The 24,364-nt window shown below is 30.6% G+C and overlaps 2 protein-coding genes across 3 annotated transcripts; both read left to right on the plus strand.

Moving 5' to 3' along the window:
• Window positions 1-614: 614 nt before the first annotated feature.
• On the plus strand, window positions 615-2,193 carry LOC122531987 (putative peptidyl-prolyl cis-trans isomerase dodo). Its single transcript, XM_043660385.1, has 3 exons — window positions 615-794; window positions 1,339-1,551; window positions 1,634-2,193. The coding sequence occupies exons 1-3, from the start codon at window positions 740-742 to the stop codon at window positions 1,852-1,854; spliced, it is 489 nt and encodes a 162-aa protein (XP_043516320.1). The 5' UTR covers window positions 615-739; the 3' UTR covers window positions 1,855-2,193.
• A 5,948-nt stretch (window positions 2,194-8,141) lies between these two features.
• On the plus strand, window positions 8,142-24,359 carry LOC122531981 (glutamine synthetase 2 cytoplasmic). 2 transcript variants are annotated; one of them, XM_043660377.1, is made up of 3 exons: window positions 8,142-8,364; window positions 20,726-20,916; window positions 22,257-24,359. In XM_043660377.1, exons 2-3 carry the CDS (start codon window positions 20,733-20,735, stop codon window positions 23,180-23,182), a joined length of 1,110 nt encoding a protein of 369 aa, XP_043516312.1. In that variant the 5' UTR covers window positions 8,142-8,364; window positions 20,726-20,732; the 3' UTR covers window positions 23,183-24,359. The 2 variants fall into 2 exon arrangements, with proteins under 2 accessions (XP_043516312.1, XP_043516313.1); XM_043660378.1 differs by lacking the exon at window positions 8,142-8,364 and adding an exon at window positions 20,375-20,647.
• The last annotated feature ends 5 nt before the right edge of the window (window positions 24,360-24,364 follow it).

The raw sequence follows: 24,364 nt of genomic DNA on the forward strand, positions 1-24,364 counted from the left end.
AAAATTGTGTGTGAATATCATAAAAATTGAATAAAGTAAGTATAAAAAGAAATGGACAATTATAAATTGAGCAATATTAAGTTATTACTATTATTTATTTCTATAAATTTAATTTGTTCATACTACTGTGTAAAAATTTACTGTGCCTAAAACTAAAACGTGCAACACATACTTGAAAAAGAATATATATATATGTGCAAAAGAGTGAAATAGTGCAGCATAAATGATTGTATTACTTCTTCTTCTAATCGTTTGTTTTCTTCATTTGCTACCGGTATGCGAAATCCATCATTCCATCCTAATTCAGTCAAAACTGCGTCAATGTTATTGTTCATAGCCATATCTAACTTTGATTCTTCTTTCAAATAATTCCCTGAAAGATAATTCGACGCATGTTTCAAAGATTTAACATATAGAAGAATTTGTAATTTGCCGTCATGGCAACCATGTTATGTCGATAACGATAGTATGTAAATTATAACAAAATTTTTATTTATCATTTATTTTTGTTATAAAAATATTAGTATGCTAATTTACAAATTGTTAGAATGAACTTTTCTAACAATAAGTTCATATGGGATTTATATCATATATGTATTGTTCTTCAAGTTCCTTAGGGAAAGTTAGTAATTTTACTAGATGAAGTTACTTAAACTGATTACACTGGTATGTAACTAGATATAGTAAAAACGTGTTCGCTGTGTTTGACGTGAGACAAGTAAAAAAATATTGGATAACAATGGCGGACGAAGAATTACCAGCGGGTTGGGAAAAACGTTTAAGTAGATCCACTGGTATGTCAATTTATTTAATAATCGAGGAATGATCTAAAAGATACTTTAACATAATTACTTATTTATTTCATCGTCATTTTTTTGTAAAAATTTTTGTATTTTATAGTGTCGGCTTTAGTATGAGACATACGGCCGGCATTTTTCCGGTTGTTAACTTGTGTTATTCTTGCTAGAATTTTGTTATTTTTACCACAGTTGCTAATAAATTACACAAATTTAATAAATGTATATGTTGTTTCATTTATTTTGATAATATTGTAATCATTCGTGAAATTAACATAACGTTACTTTGAAAAATATATAGTTTTATTACGTCAAAAGTTTTAAATAACTATACAATTTGAAAGATATTACGAATTGGATAGCTTTTATTCGTTAGCGTTATAAGATAGATACGATATGTATAATAATATTTGTATTTTAAGATATTTACATTTTTAGTAAATATTTTATGATAATGTAAAACAGTGTATTAATATAATACATGTGATATACATATTTAGAAAATCCATGATGTTATATTGATTAGTACATCTTTTTATAGGACAACATTATTATTTAAATGTTTATACTAAAGAAAGTCAATGGGATAGGCCAGATAAACCAGCTGATCCATCTGGAAATAACAAAGGAGATGGTCCAGAAGAAGTTCAATGTTCCCATTTGTTAGTAAAACATTCAGGTTCTAGACGACCATCTTCATGGCGAGAAGAAAATATCACAAGATCAAAAGAAGAAGCTCTTGAACTTATAAAATGTAGGACATCAATCATCTTACTTGTAATTTTACTAGCAATGATCTTTGTTATATGCTTTTATAATTTTGTTTATGAACCCAGCTTACAGAGAACAGATTGTATCTGGAAAAGCCACATTTGCTGATCTTGCTTCAAAGTATAGTGATTGTAGTTCAGCTAAGCGAGGTGGAGACTTGGGACCATTTAGTCGAGGTACAATGCAAAAACCTTTTGAGCAAGCAGCATTTGCCCTCAAAGTTGGTGAATTATCATCACCAGTTCACACAGATAGTGGTATTCATATCATACAGCGAACAGCATAAAACATGCTAATCCTCAATAAAGTATTAAATTCTTTAAAAAAATATTTCCCTCTGTTTGGTAAAATATGGCCACAAGGTAGGAAATTTTCATGATTGTATTTAAAATCAATGTATGTATTTACTTTTATGATGAACAGTTTTTAATCTAAGGACAAGATGTAAATTGTTTTTTTTTTTCATAATTCAATGTGCAGTTATATATTTATGTCTTCCAGTAATCTTAGTCCAAGTAATATATTATAAAGTTTTAATTCAGTGGTTCACCATCTGCACATATGCATACAGTGAAAACAAAATTTATGGATGACATAGAATCAAATAGATAAACTTTTAACAATATTTTTTAATCTAATTTGCTAACCTTACATTCCTTAAATATAGATAAACAATAGATTAGATTAATAAACATTTTTATTGGTTTTTATTTTGTATAAAAAGTAAAGTTATATAAAATATTTTATTAAAAAAAGGAAACAAAAAGAAACATTTATTTCTGTACATTGATTTAGTACATCAATTATCACAAATATTTATAAATAATATAAATTTTGTTTCAATTTGTCATATTACAAAAACTGTTTTACTAGTCTTAAATTGAATTGTTGAATAAATTTTAAATTGTGATGTGACAATGTTTTGTCCAATTAGAATGAATTTAACATTAATAAAATAAAATACAAATATGCATAATTATGAAGTTTTTGCTCAAATAGATATTTGTATCATGATTTTAACATTATATGCAATTTATTTTATAAATGAATATAGTACTTTTTATTACTCAAAAATTCAACTTAATTCAAATTTTTTAAATTTCTATTTTTATTTCAGTTTTTAAACCATTTTCTTTAAATATTATTTTAATGTAAAGGAATATATGTGTTGTTAAACGTTAGAAACATTATTACAACACCATTACAAAAAGATCATTTAATAATCAGTTAATAAAAAATTTTTATAAAAATAAGTTATATACATTTTTCATTATATAGTTTTACAAAAAGAAAAAAATTTCTCAATTCAAACGCGATTAAGATTATTCAAAGATTATAACATTCTCAAATTTTCTAGTCTATCCATACCGAGAACTTACTATATTTCTAAAGACTGTGAATATTTGTGGAATACATTCTACTTATTATGCTAAGATATATATGTTATAATTGTAATAATTATTTCTTATTATTCAGCTTACAATGCTTTTAATTTAATCTCTATGTACGTATAATGTGTATGTGTGACTTTGTTCCTCGTAGAAGATGTATTACAAATTAAAATTAATGCCAATATATAATACAATGCATTTATCTACACCAATGAAAGAGCACATTTACATAGCATTAATTAAACATATATAGATCTCAGTTTCTTTTTTTATATACCATTATTATATAAATATTGTTTTTATTAGAATCACTACTTATGAATAAACTGCTATTTTCTCGATAATAATAGTTACGATAAGTGCATTATTAAAAAATGTATTCAGAAAAAACTACGAGAAGTAACGAAATATACATAACGAAGATTACAGTGCAGTTCATTCATTTGTATCCTAAAATGATCGAACAATCGAAGTTGTAGTTTTTTCTTGATAAGAATGAAAAAGATGACTGATTATAAGTTACGGTATCAGGGGATAGTGTGGGAATTAGTTGTGGCAATATAATTATTCAATGTCAAATTGCTAATACAGACGTTGTGAACGTTATCTATTATATTATTTGTATATACCGTTCTACAATCAAAGGAAATCCGTTATTCAATCACTTCCCTCTCAGTTGGGAACCCCACACGAAGCTTGTTCTAAATCATTATATAATCACAAGTATGAGCGTATATTCGCTTGTAATAAGGGGTCAGGATATGATTGGCACAATATTCTAGAGGACGTTGCATATCTACAACGTTATACAGGCTTTAAATATAAACGATTATCGCGGTTCAGTAGGTCAGCTTAAAGGTGACAAGTTTGTATTATATTCTTTCTAGATCATTTTCCTTTCGTAAAAAGACAGATGAAATTTTGGTTAACTAGAAATATCTTAGAAAGAGATGTACATACATACATGTAAGAGATACCAAATTCAGGATTGATAATATTTTATTATTAAATTTATTTTATTATTAAATTTATTTTATTAGTTTGAAATTATTATTCTGCATGTTAGTAAATATATACATTTATTTATCGCATGTTGATAACATATCAACTATCCCTAAAACAAATGATCATTCATGATTGGTAAAATTGTTCAATGACAATTTTCTTTAATTTTTAGCCAGTTTGGTGATTTATTTAAACAGACTAGTCACGATATACATGAACTTCACATGCAATTTTTGTACAATTTCGTGATTAAGTTTATGATATTCTTTTTTTGTATGGATACAATGTGTTTCATTACTTCGAATGAAAAAGAAGAAAATAATACCAAGAAGGAAAAGAAATTGTGAAATACAATATGTTTTTGACGCACGAATGTAATAAAACTGGATATTATTACCGGATGGATAACACGTGTAACTTAATTGGCTACTTTTGTACAGTTTATGTTGAAATATATTACTATTAAACTGAGCACTGGAAACTCGAGGTAATATAAATTTTGAAAGCTAAAATTAAATTTTTTACATCATTAATTATATAGATACACATATAGTGTATATATATAAAATTTATTATATACATTTTACAATTGTTTGATTCACAGTTACATTTTCTATTTATCTAAAAACATGATTAGCTATATATAACATTTATTGTAATTTTTATTTTCTAATCAGAATATGTTAATTTTCTGTTTCTTTATATAAATTACTTCATACTTTCTTACAAAAAATATTTATGTCATTGCTATATGTGTATTATGATAATTTTTCCGAAAGTTTCGTTAAATATTTCTCATATTTCGTCTGAACGAACTATGAATTTTACTATCGGAAGAAAATCGGTTATTTTGCTTCGTTGTAATCTTTGAAATTACTTTCTACGCATCAGTAGATGGATAACATGTAATTTAATTTTTAATGAAAATTGACGTTGAAGAAATGAAATCATTTATGATTTCTGGATCTTTTAAATATTTTGATACACTCTATATTCATATAAAGTTTTATAAAAATTGAAATTTCTACGTTGTAATATTCTCTTTGTAAATGAAACAGTCTTGAAACTGGCTTTATTTGCAACTTTGTGATGTTTCCGAAAGATAATTCAAATTAAAAAAATGAAAGTGATAACACATAAAAACACAGAATGATATATTTTAAAATAATATATATGTAACTAAAATAAATTTCATAATCAACGCAACTCTGCGTAGGTACTTAACTAGATGTGTACTTGTATATAGAATAATTGCTTAATCGGAAGAATTCATAAAGTTTGTTTTCTTTTTACGTACTTCACGTATCGATATCGATTAACGAAAACAAATATTTTCGTAATCGACAATTGTTGTTATTTGTTTAAAAATTCGTGTAGGATGAAAATCGATAAAAATTAGTCGAACGAGAACTTTGATTTGATCAGATTTCGGAGTTTTGATTGCATAAACATGTTTCAATAGAATTAACAAGTGCTTTGTCAAATGAAGTTTACTGGCACAACTTAAATTCAAGATCATAAATTTTGGTTATTTGTTATTTGAACTAATTCCATATATTTAATATTTATAACATTTACAAATATTAAAATTTTCATTCCAATTTTTAGTAAATTCCAAATACACTAATTAAATAGTTAAGCTTTATGAAACCTAAAGTAATGTCAGTATTTTCATTCTGATATGAATTATAAATTCATATTTACTAAAATATTGGTACGCCAATAAAAATGAAATTTTTATAAAAAATTTAACAATTTCTTTTTACTTTTGCGTATTATTTTACAAAGCTAGAATTTTTAACATGTACCTAATAAGTAATTACGTGATATTTACTTGCTTACTTATATATATATAAGAGATTCGTCCAAACGGTGATTCATTAGTAGATAGAAGTGTGATATATGACAACTGAAATAACTTATATTTTCTTCGTATACATCAAATATTTCTTTTCAATTATTCTATCTATATGCACAATTGGTGCATACTCTGGATCTGCCATTATATTGTATTTTGGCGAATATGATTCACACGTTATTATATGTATTTTTTATAAAATAAACAAAGTCGTATAATACTTATCTACAGTAATCACATGATCAAATTGGACACATGTTATTGTGGTTTATGTCAATTTTTTTACTTATTCGTTGATAATAGGAAAAGTAGAATTATCTGCTTTTATCGGATAATGATTTTTTAATTGTTTATAACGGAATGACACAGTAAGATAAGATATTCGAGTAAATTTCAATTTCCCCATTGGGAAGATTAGATTGATCTGACATAAAGATAAGATATTACAAACTTTTTAGAACGTTCGAAACGTGCAACATTCCAAAATATTTTTCTGTTGAATTCTTATTATTCTTTGTTGTAGATTTTATCATGTTATTATCATTTAAAATTATTAATACAATGTAAAGTACATATTTCCTACTACGATATTGCAATAGATTGAATATCGTGGGAACTCGTATATCATTTGCAGCGTACTAAACTTAAAATGTAGGGAACCGTTTCAAAGCAAGGAAATTTAAGTAATTGGGATGATTACATGACTACGATATACATGAATTATTACGTAATGATTAATATAATAATCTATGAAATATCAAGGGCATACAATTTAAGTTATAAATAGATTATAAGTTTTTATGCAAATTCATATTCTTCTGAAAATAATTTAAAAAGTAGAATTTAGACAAATGTTCATTTTATATATTATAACAGATATTACTTTCAACATTTTATGTTTTCATATAAGTATTACGTGCATGATATGTGTTTATACTTCTTCAAATTTTTAATATAATGCATAAAAATTCGTAGTCTAGTTATAAATAAAAAGTAAATATCATGATACATATAATTTGTAAGTTGTGTTGAAAATTAAAAAGAAGAGTTCAAATTTTGAATATCTTTTATTGAAACGATTTTTATTCACTTATATTAGGATTGATACAGATCACATATGATTTTTTATTTTCGTTTGTTTATATAAAATATTTTATGAATGTCTTTTGTGTGCTTGGAATATCGGAGTTTTTAATTAGCGTTTTCGTTATTGATTTATTTGTTAGCATATATATCTTATTTATTCTATTTGAAACCTTGGAATACGTGAAAATTGCGTCGAGAAGAAGTTTTATCTATTTAAATAATTATAACAATTTGATAAATTTTATATAGTTATATAACTTGCTTTTTTTAATCAACAAACGATTGAGAAAATACTATATACGTATATGCAATATACTATTTTTATTTTATACTATCTACATGTTTACGATATCCCAAAATGTCTTGCCAAGATATTGTAACTTCGTTATTTATGTTACTACCCAAGTCTTATTTTTTCTTGCATATACATTGCGCTAAATGAAAAATATAATTCTTACGTTGAAATAGCTAGCTGTATAACAATAAAAAAAGAATATTTATGCTCTAACACACATGAACGATTTTAGTCGCAACGCTTAACAGAAAAATTAATCTTACATAATCGCGAAGAAAATTTCCATACGTAATTGTAAAAAAGATACGAAACAAATTACGTTGTTTATATTGTAACGACGTATTCGTGTCTGCAGATAATAGTAAAACTAAAACGAGGTTAACGTCAAATAAACATTTTAGTCGTGGTTGGGTAAAACCACGCATGCAATTGTATTGACGAATTCGAGTTCGAATGTAAGATAAATTTCTCGATCATGTTGAAAACAGCGATAATCGGTAACATCGCTGCTCTGTAAAAATGCTCGATAAAAAAGAAAGAGAAACTTCTCTTACAGTACAGATTTCACTCGATGACAGAAAAGTGCATTTTCTTCAAGTAACATACTAAACGTATCGACGTTTATTGCAGTGTATTATTCTGAGGGGTCGTGCCCTATGTACAGAGGATCCAGAAAAATTGTTCTTTGAAATTTTTCATACGACGATCAACGACGATCTATTTCAACCTTGGACAAGTTCAAGTTACGTCATCCATGGAGAGCCCGCGGATATTTTCCGCGGATGGTTCGTGACCGACAAATACTATGGCAACCCGGGGCAGACAAGAATTTTCCGGCATGTAACGATCGAGTGGACCTACGATCACATCGGATAATCACTTTGAAGCTAGAAGTGGGGAACGGTAGCAGTCGAAGAGCGCGGGGTAAGCGACGCGTGCGCTGAAACGCTCCTCTACATAAATATCGCAGCCGCGCTCCTACGGTAGTAACACGGACTTTGCTATCAGACGCTCGTTGCTTTCATGACCAGTGCCTTTTAACTCTTTCCAACAACACAACACGATAGGACGCGACGCGCGATTCCGTTCTAGAGCCATTGATCAAACTATCATCCAAAATACCAGCACTCTGCACGATCGCTGGACCAGCAAATAACACTGGTGAGTACCATACTGGTTTCCATTCCTTCTATCGATATTTCATCGACTTTCGATCGATGCGTTTCATTATTCAAAAACAGGAAAAATACTTCGGACTGTAATTTTTTTTTCCTTTTTTCTTTTTTTTTTTTTTTTTTTTTTTTTTTTTTTTTAGAGTCNTTTTTTTTTATCAAACTTCGAAGGAGAAAGCGAATTTGATCAGGACGATGTAATTATACTTACGTGACCTTTAAGATAGAGTTTGTATATTGGTAGTTTCACAGAACCGTTCGAACTGACAGATGAACAGAAAAAAAGAAAAGAAAAATTTTTCAGCTCCGTATTTGTAGCAGAAATTTCTTCATCGCATATTTTCTTCCCGTAGATTACGTGGCAATGTTAGTGTACTAATTAGTGTTAGTAAAGAAAGAAGCACTATTTATAAAGTGACAGTCGCAGTGTTGACAACAGTGTTCGCAATTGAGGTATAAAATTTAATTCGACGTATTTTATATATCTCGTAGTGTTTGATTTCGATTTAGAGATCATTTTATGTAGTTAAAAATGAAAATTTTCCAGAACTAAAATTTTTACTAATCACGATAAATATGAAATAACGAAGAGAGAAGACTAATGACAATTTCGGTAAGAAATGTTCCATCGTGTTTTTCCTGTGTTTAATTGGACAAAGGCGCAATTATCATTCATGTTAATTAAAAGTTCAAAAGGGAACTTTAATAGCTATAACGTGCAGGTGATTGAGTCTTTTGTTATGCGAACATTTTCCAGGCACGTTTTAAATGGTACAATACTGTGCAAATATGAACACAAATTAAAATGTAAATTGCTAATAAGGAGACCAGAAGCATAAAAGTTCTAAACTTGAGAATTACTTAACCAAATTTTTGCTAATTTTTTGCTCGTAGTTCGTTACACAATAATGTAAATGTTTAGGGATCTTTCCATTTCTATATAAAACTAAATTAATTCGATTAATGTCTTATCTTTGTCCTAATAATTACACTCTAATCAACTTTCAATAATAATATGACTTCGTCGAATTATATTCCGTTTTTTCTTTGTTTATATTACTCACATTCAGTACTTAATTTAATACTATGCAGAATATTCATTTGACAATACTTTCCTTTTAAATTTCGAATTATCCCTTTTCTACAATACTACATATCATTTTACAACAGTAACGTGATTTTCTTGACTTTAATTTCACGTGGAATATTCATTTAACAGGCAATATCTGAATTTTTCCTTTCGACGATTACGTATCTCCTCGCTAGCTGAACAAAGGTTGAACAAAAAGCATTTTAAGCAGAACAGAAAAAAACTGATTCTTCAGCCATGAATTGTATATTGTATCATGTATATACATATTTCATTGAAATGGTAGATAGAGATGAATCATTTCGAGATTGTGTGTTTAAATTTGAAATGATGTCGACCTCTCCCGCGAACGTTCAAATTATAAGATTGAATAACCTCTTTGTTTTAATATTTTTCCTTGTCGAATAAAGAAAATTGTTTATACGTTAGAAAATAATCTATTAAATACTGTAATATTATATTACTATAAAAATTAATATTATTGACAATGTTGTTGTAGACAGAATAGAACTATAAAGTCACTATTTTATAATCAATCAGCTTGAAATTACAAAGCAATATTAGTTTGGAATGTCAGGATGAAAATGTTGCGCAGCAACTACCTGGAAATATTGTTTCGTTATTGGTTTTTACATAAGCCAAGTGAAACTATTTATGTATTTTCATTGGTTGGCTTTTGCTGTCATTCAAGTTATAATAATTCTTATTTCTATTTACGTTTAACGAAACAGAATTACGCAGCAATCAGTTGGAGTTTGAATATATCTCTCCCCCTATTTCCTCTTTTCTTTTTTTTTTTCTTCTTCACGACATTCGATTACAGCTCTTCCTAAAACACTCGTACATATTTTTATACTCTCTGTATTCTGTATCTTCTGTATCTATTTTCTGTCTCTTTCTCTCTTTTTAGAAATTTCTTATTGACGCATCGCGCGTTTTACACGAAACATCTTGCAACTTTCTTTAGCCTTGAATTGCAGTCATTTGTAAATTGTAACAATAGAGTCGATTTCAATACCTTTTTTTCAATTAGACATCGATTTTTTCCGACGACGGTCGGTATTAACCCGCAATTAGAATAAGACACTGACCTACATCGTTAAAATAGAAGTTGTCGAATTGTATGAAATTTTCATTCGGAGTATCGATATTGTTTGCATTTCAACTGATTGAACGGTACTCCACTGAAATACGATGCAATATCTATCTAACGCAGTTAAATGTACGTATTCAACTGGCAAGATTCAAGGAATTATATGTGTATAAGGAAAGAGAATAGAGATGAAGAACGAAATTTTACTTCGTTAATCGTTAATATGATGATCAGAGTGTTCAAGACTCTCAATTTATCATTAACTATAATTGACTAACATTTATTCGTCCGTAATTTTCGCGGAAAATTTTTCTCGTAGTTATCCTATCCGGTGGATAATTATTCTCTGCATGCGATGCGTTCAAGTTATTTCAAGACAAGATCCATGTATTTAATTTATAATATCGTCACGTCTCCCAATTTTTTTTTTTTTTTTTGGTTGATATAATTTTTAAAATTAGAATTACATTTTTTTAATTATATAACTCTTTCATTGCGTAATTCTTTGGTAGCGTTAAAATAACGAAGAATACATGCAATAAACGATTGAGAAAATAATTATCCCATTATCCTTGGAGATTTTTTTGCATTTCTCTACGGTGACATTTAAGTTGCGAAATTCATACCATAAACATTTATAGCAACTATTTAATCTCTATACATATGTTATATTCGTAGGAGCCTATAGAGATCTGTCGTTGAAATCTTTCTAAGCTGTGAAAGACTTTTAATAATCCTCTGTTTCACTTTATCTCTTGGGCATAATTTCACGTCGCGTAATAAACTATATTACATTTACATTGGGACTGAAGCAGCCTAACTGATATTGAGCCGCTTCCATTAAGTTTCTAGCTAACAAATTAAATAACATACATACACGTTAACGTTGCACTTGGTAATATAACAAACACACGTGTCCGGTATTATTATGCTGCTGACCACGCGATGGTGTCATCAAAACGCTCCGCTTGCTCACCGATGTTTTCTCGGGTATTAAGTGTCGTGAGAATCATATTTGATATCCCTATTTGCATACTATAATGTAGCTCGCGACAAATAACGACTTCCGTAAACAATTTGTTTCAACCAGTTTCCTAGGCTTTCGTCTATTTATTTATCTGACGCTATACCAAGTGATTAATTGCAAGTGAAAGAATAATTGCAGTGATGTTTCTCAGTAAAAACTAGATTTTGCGAATAAAATTCTATCATACGTCCATAAATTGAAGGGAAGAAAAAATGAAAATTAATTCATTAAATATTTAAACTGAGTGAAGAAAAAATGGAAATGTAAATGTTAAATAATATTTGCAAATGATACGATCGATTAAATGTATTTAACTAATTTGTGTTCATTTTATAAAGCAATGAGCGAAGATATCATGTTATGCTAATTAACCGAGACTGTTTTTGATGTATAGAAACGTGATCGCGAAGTGGAATTTTTTTTCTACGTTGTTTGTGAATATTTCAAAGCGATATCTATCCTTGAATAAAACATCTTCATTCGTTCTAAGGCGAAAAATTATTCCATGCGTTTCATATAAATACACAACAAACTTACAAAGAATATTTAGATTAATTTAAAGTAATTCATCAGTAACAGTACTCTGTGTTACGAATTCGATTATTGCAAAATGTAATACAGTATTTGTTTTATTATCACGTATATAATATGATTAGCGCGAACTATGGTATAATTACTTTCTAACAAGATTTGTTAGATAAAATCGTAATTAGAGTCATGCATAAATACATACGCTCGATGAATATTCGATATAGATTTATTACTCTGCTTTGTAAAAGTTTCATTAGTCAAGTGAATTTTTCACTTGACACTTCAGAAGCGATGTTTTAAAGAAAGCATACATAAAAACCTATACGACAGTATTTAAATTTCTTTTTTTTTTTTTTTTACAATTATCCGGTCACGTCCGATATTAGTTAAAATTCTTTGAAACACGACCGCCGGGTTATGAAGTGAAAAATCTATTTGATCGATAAAACTTTTGCACACCACTGTACTTACACGAAGCGTTAAATACCGCTTTAGCATGCGGCCAAGAAAAAATAATTTGCCAGAAAAGAGCCAAGGTGACTGACAGACGCGGAGGACTCGCACGCACGTGACTCTTTTTTTTCCGTTTAGGCGGCACACTGAACTCGTGCGAGGCCGCAAATCCGCACAATGGTGGAGGATTGGGTCATCAGGTCTGGTGAATCGCGTGGATATGTTTTCACAAGTTTCCATGACGATAAAACGTCAACAGTGAATCGATCCGGTGTTCTTTCGTATTAACAAGACTGGAAATGATAGCAGTGGGGAGGGGGGAGGGGCACGGTAACTCGCATAATCATCGGACGACGCGTGCCTGTTCCAAAAACCAAAGAAAATGTGTCGCCAGACACGTTTACTGCGAACGTTTCGTAACTGTAACAGGCCTAAGGTCGTCTATTGAGACACGAACACGCTCCAGAAATATTATATTATCTACATCTACCATCTTGACGAGCGGATTGCAGAGATTATTGTGTATTATTTCGTGTGGTAATTTGCGCCCTTTTGCGGTGTAATGGCAGTGTGCGGAGGAATTTCTAAATCGGTTCGTGGAAATGTTTTTCTAGATGAGAAGTATGGGTTGATTGCAACGTTACGTTTTGATTGATTTTAACAGGGGATAAACGTGTGACGCAACGTGGATTTAGTTACTTTAATTACTTTATTTACAATGTTTTCCCAAGGATTTAACACGGTTTTTGTCATCCTTGAGCAATTATATATAATTGAGAATCGAAGCGCCGAAAGGTGACATAATTGCAGGAAGTTTATTTTACAATTTTAACTGTGTTCCACTGGTCCCTTTTAGCAAGTTATATCTAAGGTGGGTCACTACTTCTCTGTCTACCTAAAATATCTCTGATATTTTAAACACGAAGAAAACACTAAAAATACCGTTCGGAAAAAGGAATGATTTGAGAGGAAGGGATAAATTTCGACGAGTTAACGTTTGAAGAAAGATTAGTTTTGACAGTAATTTGCTCTACAATAAAAATAAAAACATTCGTGACATACATTTTGTTTTCGACTGGGCTCTCGAAATTTTAAAGTGTGAGATAAAAAAAAAAAAAAACTTGAGAACACCGTGGGACAACCTCTGTTTCAAGTACAGCAACGTCGTTAGTTTCGAAATCGAAAGTGTAATACATATATTATAATGATACATCGAATGCCACGGTTTGCAGCAATACATTCTGTTGAAACACGGTGTAATCGATCGTTTTGTACGAAGATGTAGAACGTTCTCATTTAAACTCTTCGAAAATAGAAAGTATCGACTGTGCTGAAGGCAATACTTGTTTCTTCTTTGCAGTACGTTTTTCTAATCTAAAATGTACGAAACGGACGCGACGATATTTAATTTATAAATTTAATATTGTTACACCGATCCATTACTAAGTTTGCTTTCCTTACCGTCGTATGTGTGACAGAAGCTTCAAACGTTTTATACAAATCACATTTAAGATAATTTGCTGAAGATGGTAATTGGTAAAAACGACGTTCAAGTTTAGAGATAACAATCAAATTGTAAGAAAAAATGACACTATAAAAACACTTAAAGAAATTCAAGATTCGATTAGAAATTAGGTTCGAATATCTTCGAAAAATTTTCCCAAACATTTTCAAGTACACAGTTATCAAACTCGTCCCTGTTTAATCTTATCAACGAACAAATATTGTTTTCTTGTAGAAATTCTAGCTGTAAAGCCTACATACTTATCATCGTGTTCACAAAACAGGAAGATTATCAAGTTCAGTTATTCCAAAACAGATGAGTTTTACGCTTCTTAATCGCGTATTATTCAACTTTATTGTTGAATAAATATTATTTCTTTTTTAGTGACAACGCCGACAACAGCCCATTGTGAGGAAAAATACATACTTGTACGCTTTTATTAAACGGATTAATGTGTTTATACGCAGAAAGGAGAAAGAACACACGATGACAATAAACGACACGTGTGAATCGCGGCGCGGAAAACGAACTTTCGTTCCGATTGAGTAACCATGGCGCGAAGTTTTCACGTGGCTCTTGTATGGAAGACGAGTTTACTTTCAATCTAGTGCACTTTGGACTGAAAACTATTTTCGTTGGTGTATTATCTATACCGACCGTTGCTTCCGACTGTCATGCACCAGTTGAGGCTATATACAATATATCCATCTGCCAATTGCATTTGGCAAACTTCAACGCCCACCATGGTCCCATGCACGACATGGTCTCGACACTGGATGAATACTCCAGATGTTACACTAACGAATTAAATAATCGCACTTCGACAATTATACTTCATTCATACTTTTTTATTGTACAATTTGTATTATACGCGATATGTATACTGAGTATTAACTGTCAGTTTTCTTTTTTTTTAGAATAATTATCACAACGTTATGAAAAGTAAAATTGAATATATGATTGACTCATTAAATAATGTGGCTCGTAGTATTTGGTAAGGATTGATATTGACAAGCGTATATATGCACTTAGAGTTAGATAGATTAACTTAATTAAGTGGAAGCTCGACTCAAACTAGCCATTTGTCTTTCCTGCTTTCTTCAATTTACGTTGAAGGTTTCTTTAACGCTTCATTTTTTATGTTAATTGAACACAAAACAATTGTGTGTGTATATATGTACATACATACACACGTCATTCACAGCTGCATACATAAATCATCGAATAATAGAGAAAACGCTATTATATCAAATGGCCAAATTATGGGGGACGTTCGTATCACTAATCATTATAATTATCGTGATAAAGAAACGGAAGTGAAAATTATAGCGTTGGAAGGCCGTCACGAGGGGAAACAGCATCTCGAGAATGAATCATGATTTATAGAAGGTATCCTTGAAGGTGCCTGAAATACGTAGTTGGCAATGTCACATGGTATTTAAAAATTCATGTTGAGCGTTGCAAATATTAAAACCCGTAGACTGTCATAACAGGAAGAAACAAAAATATAAAAATAAATTTTTATATTTAAGTACACGTGGAAATTGATTATACTTTCACTACGACTTATTATTGTATGATGTCTGAATCATCAATAGTAGATACTGATTAATTGTTAGATACGCAAAATCTATCGAATGATTAGTTGATCGAAAGTACCATAAATTTAATTTTAGATAACATTTTATTTAATGAAAAATCATAAATAATTTTGATGCAAATTGATATATATATATATGTATATATGAGCATGCACGCTTAACGAATCCAATTATTTAATTGATAACGTCTTCTTGTGAAATAAATAAAATAAATGTATGAAAACATTTTTACTTTATTTTGAAATATTTACTTTGAAATAACATTCATCGGCTCTTCACAAGAATAATTAATACACTTAATTGACTTCATGGCTTCCTTTCAATCTAAACGTCATGGGTGTGCCGCACAGCGTGAAGCCGTTCATTTCAATGTATTCTCCTCGAAAGCGATCGGAAAATTACTAGAGAGTATTGAAAACGGCAAAAGAAAATCCCTGAATTCTTGTTAAACATTTACGAGCCGCGTGCATTTCACGAAATGTAAATTTTAGAATCAAGGTTAAACGTAAGAAAGACACCGTGCATTTCAAAATTCTGGCATAAAACGAATGCACCACCAATTTTAAACGACGATACTGGCATTTGTACATCGCTTGATGGCAAATATTACGTTAACATCGTGCATTTTTACAATTAAATGCATATGTAGTCGCATAGTTCAAGAAACGTACAATAATAAATAACAAATCTATTAAACAGAATAAACTCGTGTTAATTATCACATTATGTTAATTATCACATTGTTGCACTTGTTTGTACTATTTATTTTCTAATAGACATTTACTTCGTCGTTAGCAATTTTAGAACTATGGAATACATAAAGAATAAAACAAAAAACTAAAATTAATTTATTCTTTTTATCGAAGTTGGGAAGTTGTTGTTCTACATGTTGTGACAGTGTAAAGTTAATAATTCTACAGATCAGATATAACCTAGGTTCTATAAATTTTGAACTTGATAACATCGTTAATATACTTAACTTTTATTAATAATTAAACGCAAGATAGATAATTAAAGAAGAGTATCTCTTTTGTTCGATTGTAAATGGGAATAATGACTTGCATAAAGTTCATTTCATTTCATTTAAAAGAAATAATAACTTAAAACGCAGAGAAATATGTATTTATTCATCTCTTTTTTATTGAAATAGAGTTCATCGAACATCGTTAATCAAGTATAAAGGATATCAAACGAATATGTATATACAGATATAGACATTGCTTCTATCGACAGAAATAGGTTAGTAGAACATTTTAGCATAATAGATATTCTCGCAAACTAATAATTCATAACCTTACGTGTTGCATGCAACAGGAGATATTCAATGTTTCAGCGGTCCTCTTGACAAAATCTTGATTTGAACGATCAGTAATAACCATCTTGGTTACTTTGACATTTGTAACATCAAAAATAACACACACACGCACATATGTATATATTTATACTTGTATAGCGCTAGTTCCCATTGATCAGTATATTGATTAGCATTTAAAAATTAATTTATTCAAATTGCAGCATAGTTATTACAGCTTCATAAAAGGTAAATTTACGGTCATATTGATATAATAGAGATATAATTAATGGAATCTGTCTTTCATGTTCATTTAACTCCTTTATCAGATAAAAATAATGTTTATTACAAGGATTAATGAAAAATATCTTATCATTGTGTGAAAATAACATATAAACATTGAAGTTTGCACAAGCAAATGCAAATACCATTTTTTCACTGATAAGGTCTTTAATCGAATTTTTTTGTAAAAGATTGATTATTTGTTCTACAAATAACAATTTGCGATTTCTAGTTACGGAACGTTTGATGTGTTATTAATTTCTTATTAGCTTAATACTTGAAAAATAATCCACAGTGAGAAATTTTAAAAAATTAATCGACAGCAACAAATTAATTAAAGATTACGTAGAATTTACAAAAATTTATAAACAACATATCATAAATCATTTCCTTAATACGTCTTGTGAGAATAGCACTAACGATACGTCTTATGAGAAACTAAATATCGCGGTTGTGCCCTTCGAGCATTACGATGAATGAATTAAGATCGAAATGTATATATGTTATTGGTTACATCGTACGACTACTGTGTGGTCACGCAATATATTGTTTCATCTATACATCTCGATTGATCTGGAAATCTATCATTGCAACATATAGTTGTTAGAGAAAGCAAAGCAATAAAATAACAAGTACATTGTGATATATAAAACAAAATCGCAAGTAGAAACGATTAAGTAGATATGAATTTAAAATTTACCTCGAAATACAATGAAACCGGTATTCTTGTTGGAATTTAGGTTGGTAGGGATAGCCATATAAATTATATCTGCCATAGTCTGTGCTAGTGACCTAATGAAGTTGATCCTATGTGACTTCTTCACATCCTTGGTTTTTAAAAAATTTGTTTCCCATCCATTTTCTTCTTTCAAGCTTTATTTACATTTATTTACAAAACTGAAGAGTAATTATTTGTTCTCTTAAAAATCGGCCCATTTCATACGAATAAATTAAACGAAACTTTCACAACGTTTATCACAAACGTGGATCAACCAATCAAAGATTTATCAACTTCGTTTAACAATGGGTTTGAACATATTAGTAAAATTGTGTGGAACTAGATTTTTTTAAAAACGTTGCTGTTCAAAATTGAAATGGATCACCATCGGCAGATGTTTTAGGTTAGTAAGTTTGCTATTGTAATTGATCAACGTAGTGTAGGAAAAATCCAAGTGGAAATGAAGAAAGTGATAACGGAAACAAGGAAATAATGAAGTATATACAATCAAATAATGATTGAAATGACAAATGAGATTCAATTAACTGCTTGTAAGCTTAATCTGATTGATTCTATTTGATTTTAATTGATCCTAGCATCGAACCCACTAAATCGTATGTTTAATAATTTAATTTATTTTTAAAACACAATTATTGAAAAGATATCCTAAATATAATAAAATTTACGAAACTATGTATTGAAACATACAGCTATATTGAATATCAAAGACGGGGTTTGTTTTGATGATGCACAAGCGAACGACAGGTTCAAAATCTTGGTTCTTGACACTGTTCTCTCATTTCTGATTATTGTTAGATAAAATATCAATATGTTTTTATCATAAGTTTCGTTAACCTCTTTTTATCATAAGTTTCATTTTATTACTTAGTACCTTAAAGTAAAAATATAATATTTAGAATATTTTAAGTGTTTTTATTCAAGTGTATGTATCAGTTAATTCTCATAAATCGAATACAGCTCCTTTTTTATTTAAAGTTGACAATTCTAACATTTTATTAATCATCTTAATCGTAATAATTTTTATAAATTTAAAATCTTGATTGTATACAATTTTATGCAGATTTCTTTTTTTAATTTCTATTATATTTTTTTTCGCGATTTTATTGTCGCTTTTTTTAATGTCGATTAAGGTATTAGATATATATTTTAAAGTATTAGATAATTTTTACTAATCAGAACATAAATTCAAAAAGATGATATACTTGTTTATTTGATCGATGCCATCACTCGTTAGAAGCCTTTTGCCTCTGATCAATTACAAAGATAATACTTACTTTAGAATGTCCACGAACTTTTTGGAAAGTTACTTGAAGTACCTATTGAGGAAACTATTAAAAAGATTACTCACAGAAGATCATTTTGATTAAATTTGAGAGTCATTATCACGCTGTGGTTTCATAATAGCAATTTAGTAAAATTTAGATACGAATTAATTGAAAATGAAGTGAATAAAACAGAGGTGACAATAAATTAAAAATTATATAAAAGCAAATTACATAATTTAATCCAAATCATTTACGATCCAACGACACCAGTTGAGATGATGTTCAATGTTTTAAAAATAGTTTTCACTGTAAACAATGATGGTTTGCTCGATTCAAATAACTTCCCCTCGTAGAGAAAAATATATTTGTTATCAGTAAACATTAGATTAGATATCGCGATTAATTTGAAATATATTCAAATTTTTCACATTTAATCAAATGGCTATTATTTAAACGGTTACGCAATTAATGTTATTTGAAATAGAAATTTTCATTAAGTACCAAATCACTAAATATACTTATGCGACAATTACAAAATCAAATACATTACTGAATATATAAAATTGATGTTACATGCCTATAGAAGAGGATTCATCGTGGGCTTATTTATTCTGCCAGTATTTATTTTTACTTTCACGTAACTTCAACAACCATCTGAAGATGTTGGTAACACAAAGCCTTTCTAAAATTAATAAAAAGATGCATACCAAAGTGTTAGTGTATGTATATGTATACTTTATTATATACATTCCCCATACACGAGGATATACTGGCTTCAACGGGTATATTCACCGTCCGAGCAACAAAGGGAAAAATTTTTAAAAATAGTTCGATTTGACCTTCAAAATGTTGGAAATATTTGCACGTGCGTAACTAGGGTTTATCGGTTAAAGACTTTAAGAGAAAGATCGTCCCGGTACGTCGCTCGTGGGCGACTAACAGCATGCGTATAAGTATGTACACTGTTTGGGGGCTGGAGGAGCACGCAGTCCCCGCGTGCGTACCGCGTGATGCCCGATGCGTGTTGCGTGATACGTGAGGCGCACCTCTCTGTTCCACCGAGAATAAATCGAGAATCGAGAGGATCCTTTATGCAGTTTACTTCTGCATCTGATACATACGAGTGAATCTTAACATCGCGACGAGAACGTGCGCGTTTCCACCGCTATACGGCGCCACTGTTCGCCAAAATTCAGAATCGATATCCTCTCGCAAATCTCGAAACGAACGATTCGAACATCGAAATCTTTAGTCGATATTGATCAATGGATAATCATAATCGAATTTTCAAGTTACACTTTCGTTATTTCGTTGCGATGTCCTATTTATAACGGAGGAGAATCGAGATATTGGATAAATGAACTATCGTATAACGTGTTGTTATAGATGCTCTGATGTGGGTGGATTGTTTGGTGGTGTAATTGCGCTATGTTAAACGACATTCGTATATAATACAGTTCTTATCATGTTGCAGCATCACAATGTCACGTCTTACGCTAAAGGAGTCGCCGAACGCAGCCTTAGACAAGACCTTGTTAAATAAATATCTTGATCTGCCTCAACCAGAAAATCAAATTCAGGCGAAGTACATCTGGATCGATGGTACCGGTGAGGGTTTGCGATGCAAGACTAGGACAGTAGAATTCGTACCGAAACATCCGTCAGGTCAGTATCTTTTTATAGCTCTGAAAAGATAATTTAAATGTCGCTCTTGGAATAAGAATATTTTAAATTTCAGAGACAATCCTAGAATTTGTCTTCTTTTTTTTAAATTTTGAACCCGAAGGTTGAATATGTAAACATATTTCAGGGTGCGCAAGATATTAAATAATTGCTGTGTCACTCTGTTTATGTATATTTCGAGAAATTATAATTAAAAAAAAAAAAAAAAAAATGAAAATTATAAAGGAAAAAAAGAAAAGAAAGAAAACTTATTTAATATCAATTTCAAATTGCAGAATAATTTAAACTGCGAGGATAACCGGCACAATTAATCGAATAAATAAATGACAATGATTGCGAGCATCGAATTAAGTAATTGCATCTGTAATTAAAATTCGTTGCGAAAGTCAAAACTATTTTTTATGTTGATAGCATATATAAATATTTCGACATACGTGCACTTCCTAATCACGTGACTAGATATATGTATATATATATATATATATATGTATGTATGACGTAACATCGTATGTTCTAAATCGTATGTTACAAAAATATTAAATTATCTCACAACTGGCACATTATCTAATCGAGGTATCGTACCATGATAGAAACGACGTTTGACGATCGCATTTAATATTTCAGGCACGTTAGATCGCTCGCATATTGAGATATTTGACTTTCATTCTTTTCTTTATTTTCGATTGGTGCATGCGATTCGAGCGAGCGTCACGAATAATATATCATGAATATTAGCGAATGTGTAATGAATAACAAAGTACAGTGTATAGAATAGTTCAAATTCTTCGTATGCTTGACGCGTATGCATCAATCTCAAACGTTTATCAGCATTAGGAATAATATCCGCCTCTATTCATAAGATTCTGCGCGCGTTACAAAACCATTAACATCTGCGGCGCGTAGAATTCACAGGAATACGTTTCAATGTTGACGATGAGAAGTTGCATGAAATCGATTGCAACGACTGAAACGGTTGTTTGAACTTTATCGAACATTATTGAACGATGTCAAATGTATTTAAATTTTCCAATGTTAAAACAATCTTTAATCATGGTACAAATAGAACTTTCATTAATATTTGCAAAGACATGAATTCATCAATAACTAAAATTCATGAATGACTTATTAATTTTGACAAAGAAAATTTCTCGTTATTTGATACTATTTTACCTTCGTCATTTGTTAAATGTCTATAGCCGATTTAATAAATTACTTATCTCAACTACTCTTTAAGAACATTAATATATAAAATATAATATTTCATAGTGTACAAGTCATCATAAAAGTAAAAGTAAAATAAACGATCGATTTCTTGTTTCTAGAACTGCCGATATGGACGTATGATGGAAGCTCGACGTACCAAGCGGATGGCGTTAATAGCGAGATATACATTTGCCCGGTGGCGATCTACAATGATCCATTTCGTCGTGGAAATAACAAGCTAGTGCTCTGTGATACTTACTACAGTGACATGACCCCGACTACGACAAACAAACGTTTCAAATGTAACGAGGCTATGGAGGCTGTTAAGGATCAAGATCCATGGTTTGGAATTGAACAGGAGTATACCTTCCTTGATTTTGATGGTAGGCCGTATGGCTGGCCGAAAAATGGTTTTCCTAGTCCTCAGGGGCCGTATTATTGCGGCGTAGGCGCCAACAAAGTATACGGCCGCGAAATCGTCGAGGCGCATTATCGAGCTTGCCTTTACGCTGGCGTGAAGATCGCAGGTACTAATGCGGAAGTCATGCCCTCCCAATGGGAGTTCCAGGTCGGCCCGTGTAGCGGAATATCGGCCGGAGATGATTTATGGGTCGCCAGGTTTATTCTTCATCACGTGGCTGAGGAGTACGGTGTGATCGTCACTTTAGACCCGAAACCCGTGGAGGGTTCATGGAACGGTGCCGGTGCGCACACGAACTTCTCGACGAAAGCGATGCGCGCCGAAAACGGTATCGCCGAGATTGAGAAAGCGATCGACAAATTGAGCAAACAGCACCTCAGGCACATCCAAGCGTACGACCCACGCGGAGGAAAGGACAACGAGCGTCGTTTGACTGGGAAATGCGAGACAAGCAACATACACGATTTCAGTGCCGGCGTGGCCAATCGTAACGTTAGTATCCGTATACCTCGAGGTGTTGCTGAGAGTAAGAGGGGTTACTTGGAAGATAGAAGACCCAGCAGCAACTGTGACCCGTACTCGGTGACCAATGCACTGGTACGCACTTGCCTCTTAAATGAATAAACCTCGAAACTATTCTCGAATGGATACATCCGATGGAAAGGAGAAATTGGACGAGAAATCTTATAGTGCAATAGTGATTGTACCTTCGTCGAATGTATTCTGTGGGGATATATAAAAGGCTTACTCGATAATTGTTGCTAGAAATATAGCTATAAAAAGGAGAGAGGGAGGGAGAGAATAAATGTGAATGCGATATTTAATAGGAATAATTGTCATATCCTTTTTTTCGTTCAAATAATGTATTTTGTAAAATTTTCACGAATCGAACGATTTGTTTATTTATATTTCATATTTTTAAGGGAGATAGGAGAATCGTTATGTATCTATATGTTTGAATATATACATATGTAGGAAATGTTTATTATTAGATTATTTCCCGTGCACATAGTGTTAATGCTTTTTTTTTTGTCTACCAGTTTAATCCTAGCACGACAATAAGGCGAATTTCATCTATTCTGTTGTTTAGCGTTAATTGCATAGATACTAATTACAATTACGATTAATGCGATTTATTGATTATTCCTAATTCCATTGATCCTGGTGCTCGTTACAAAGAAATAAAAAACAAAATACGTACATGAAATATGAATATGTATATTACTAGATATCGAATGAACTTGAAATATTATCTACGGCATATCACATTCCTCGGAACAAATTTTGCGAATAATCTGTTTATAACGAGTCACTTGACAATTTTCAGTTCAATAAGTTTGAAGCGTTATCGATTTAAGAACACGATAATTTTTGTTTAATCTTTTATATCATTTTCATTGATACACTTGGAGACACAAATATATCTAAACTATGTAAGTTGATATATTATTTACAAAATTGTTTGGCTGAATGGGTATTTTTTATTCTAGAATAAATGTGAAAATTTGTACATTAAACACCACGCTCAAACATGATATATGTTTATCTTTTAAATACAATAAAAAAAAGAAAAGAAGTGTAATACCTCTTTCGGTACCTGAAAATGCTAAGGGTGCCATGATTGTATGTCGTTACAATGATGTACGGCTGTTAATCACGAAAAATTAGATATAGGCACGACAAATTAGAAAGTTAAATAAACACGTCCCCTTGTTGTAATCATTGTTTGAATGATCATGCGAATTATATGAAAGCGGTAATATAATTATTACCCTAAAATAAATACGTACGTATAGTAACTGAAAA

This window comes from Frieseomelitta varia, unplaced genomic scaffold (assembly GCF_011392965.1).
Source record: "Frieseomelitta varia isolate USP_RPSP 00005682 unplaced genomic scaffold, Fvar_1.2 scaffold_429, whole genome shotgun sequence".
NCBI classification, from domain to species: domain Eukaryota; kingdom Metazoa; phylum Arthropoda; class Insecta; order Hymenoptera; family Apidae; genus Frieseomelitta; species Frieseomelitta varia.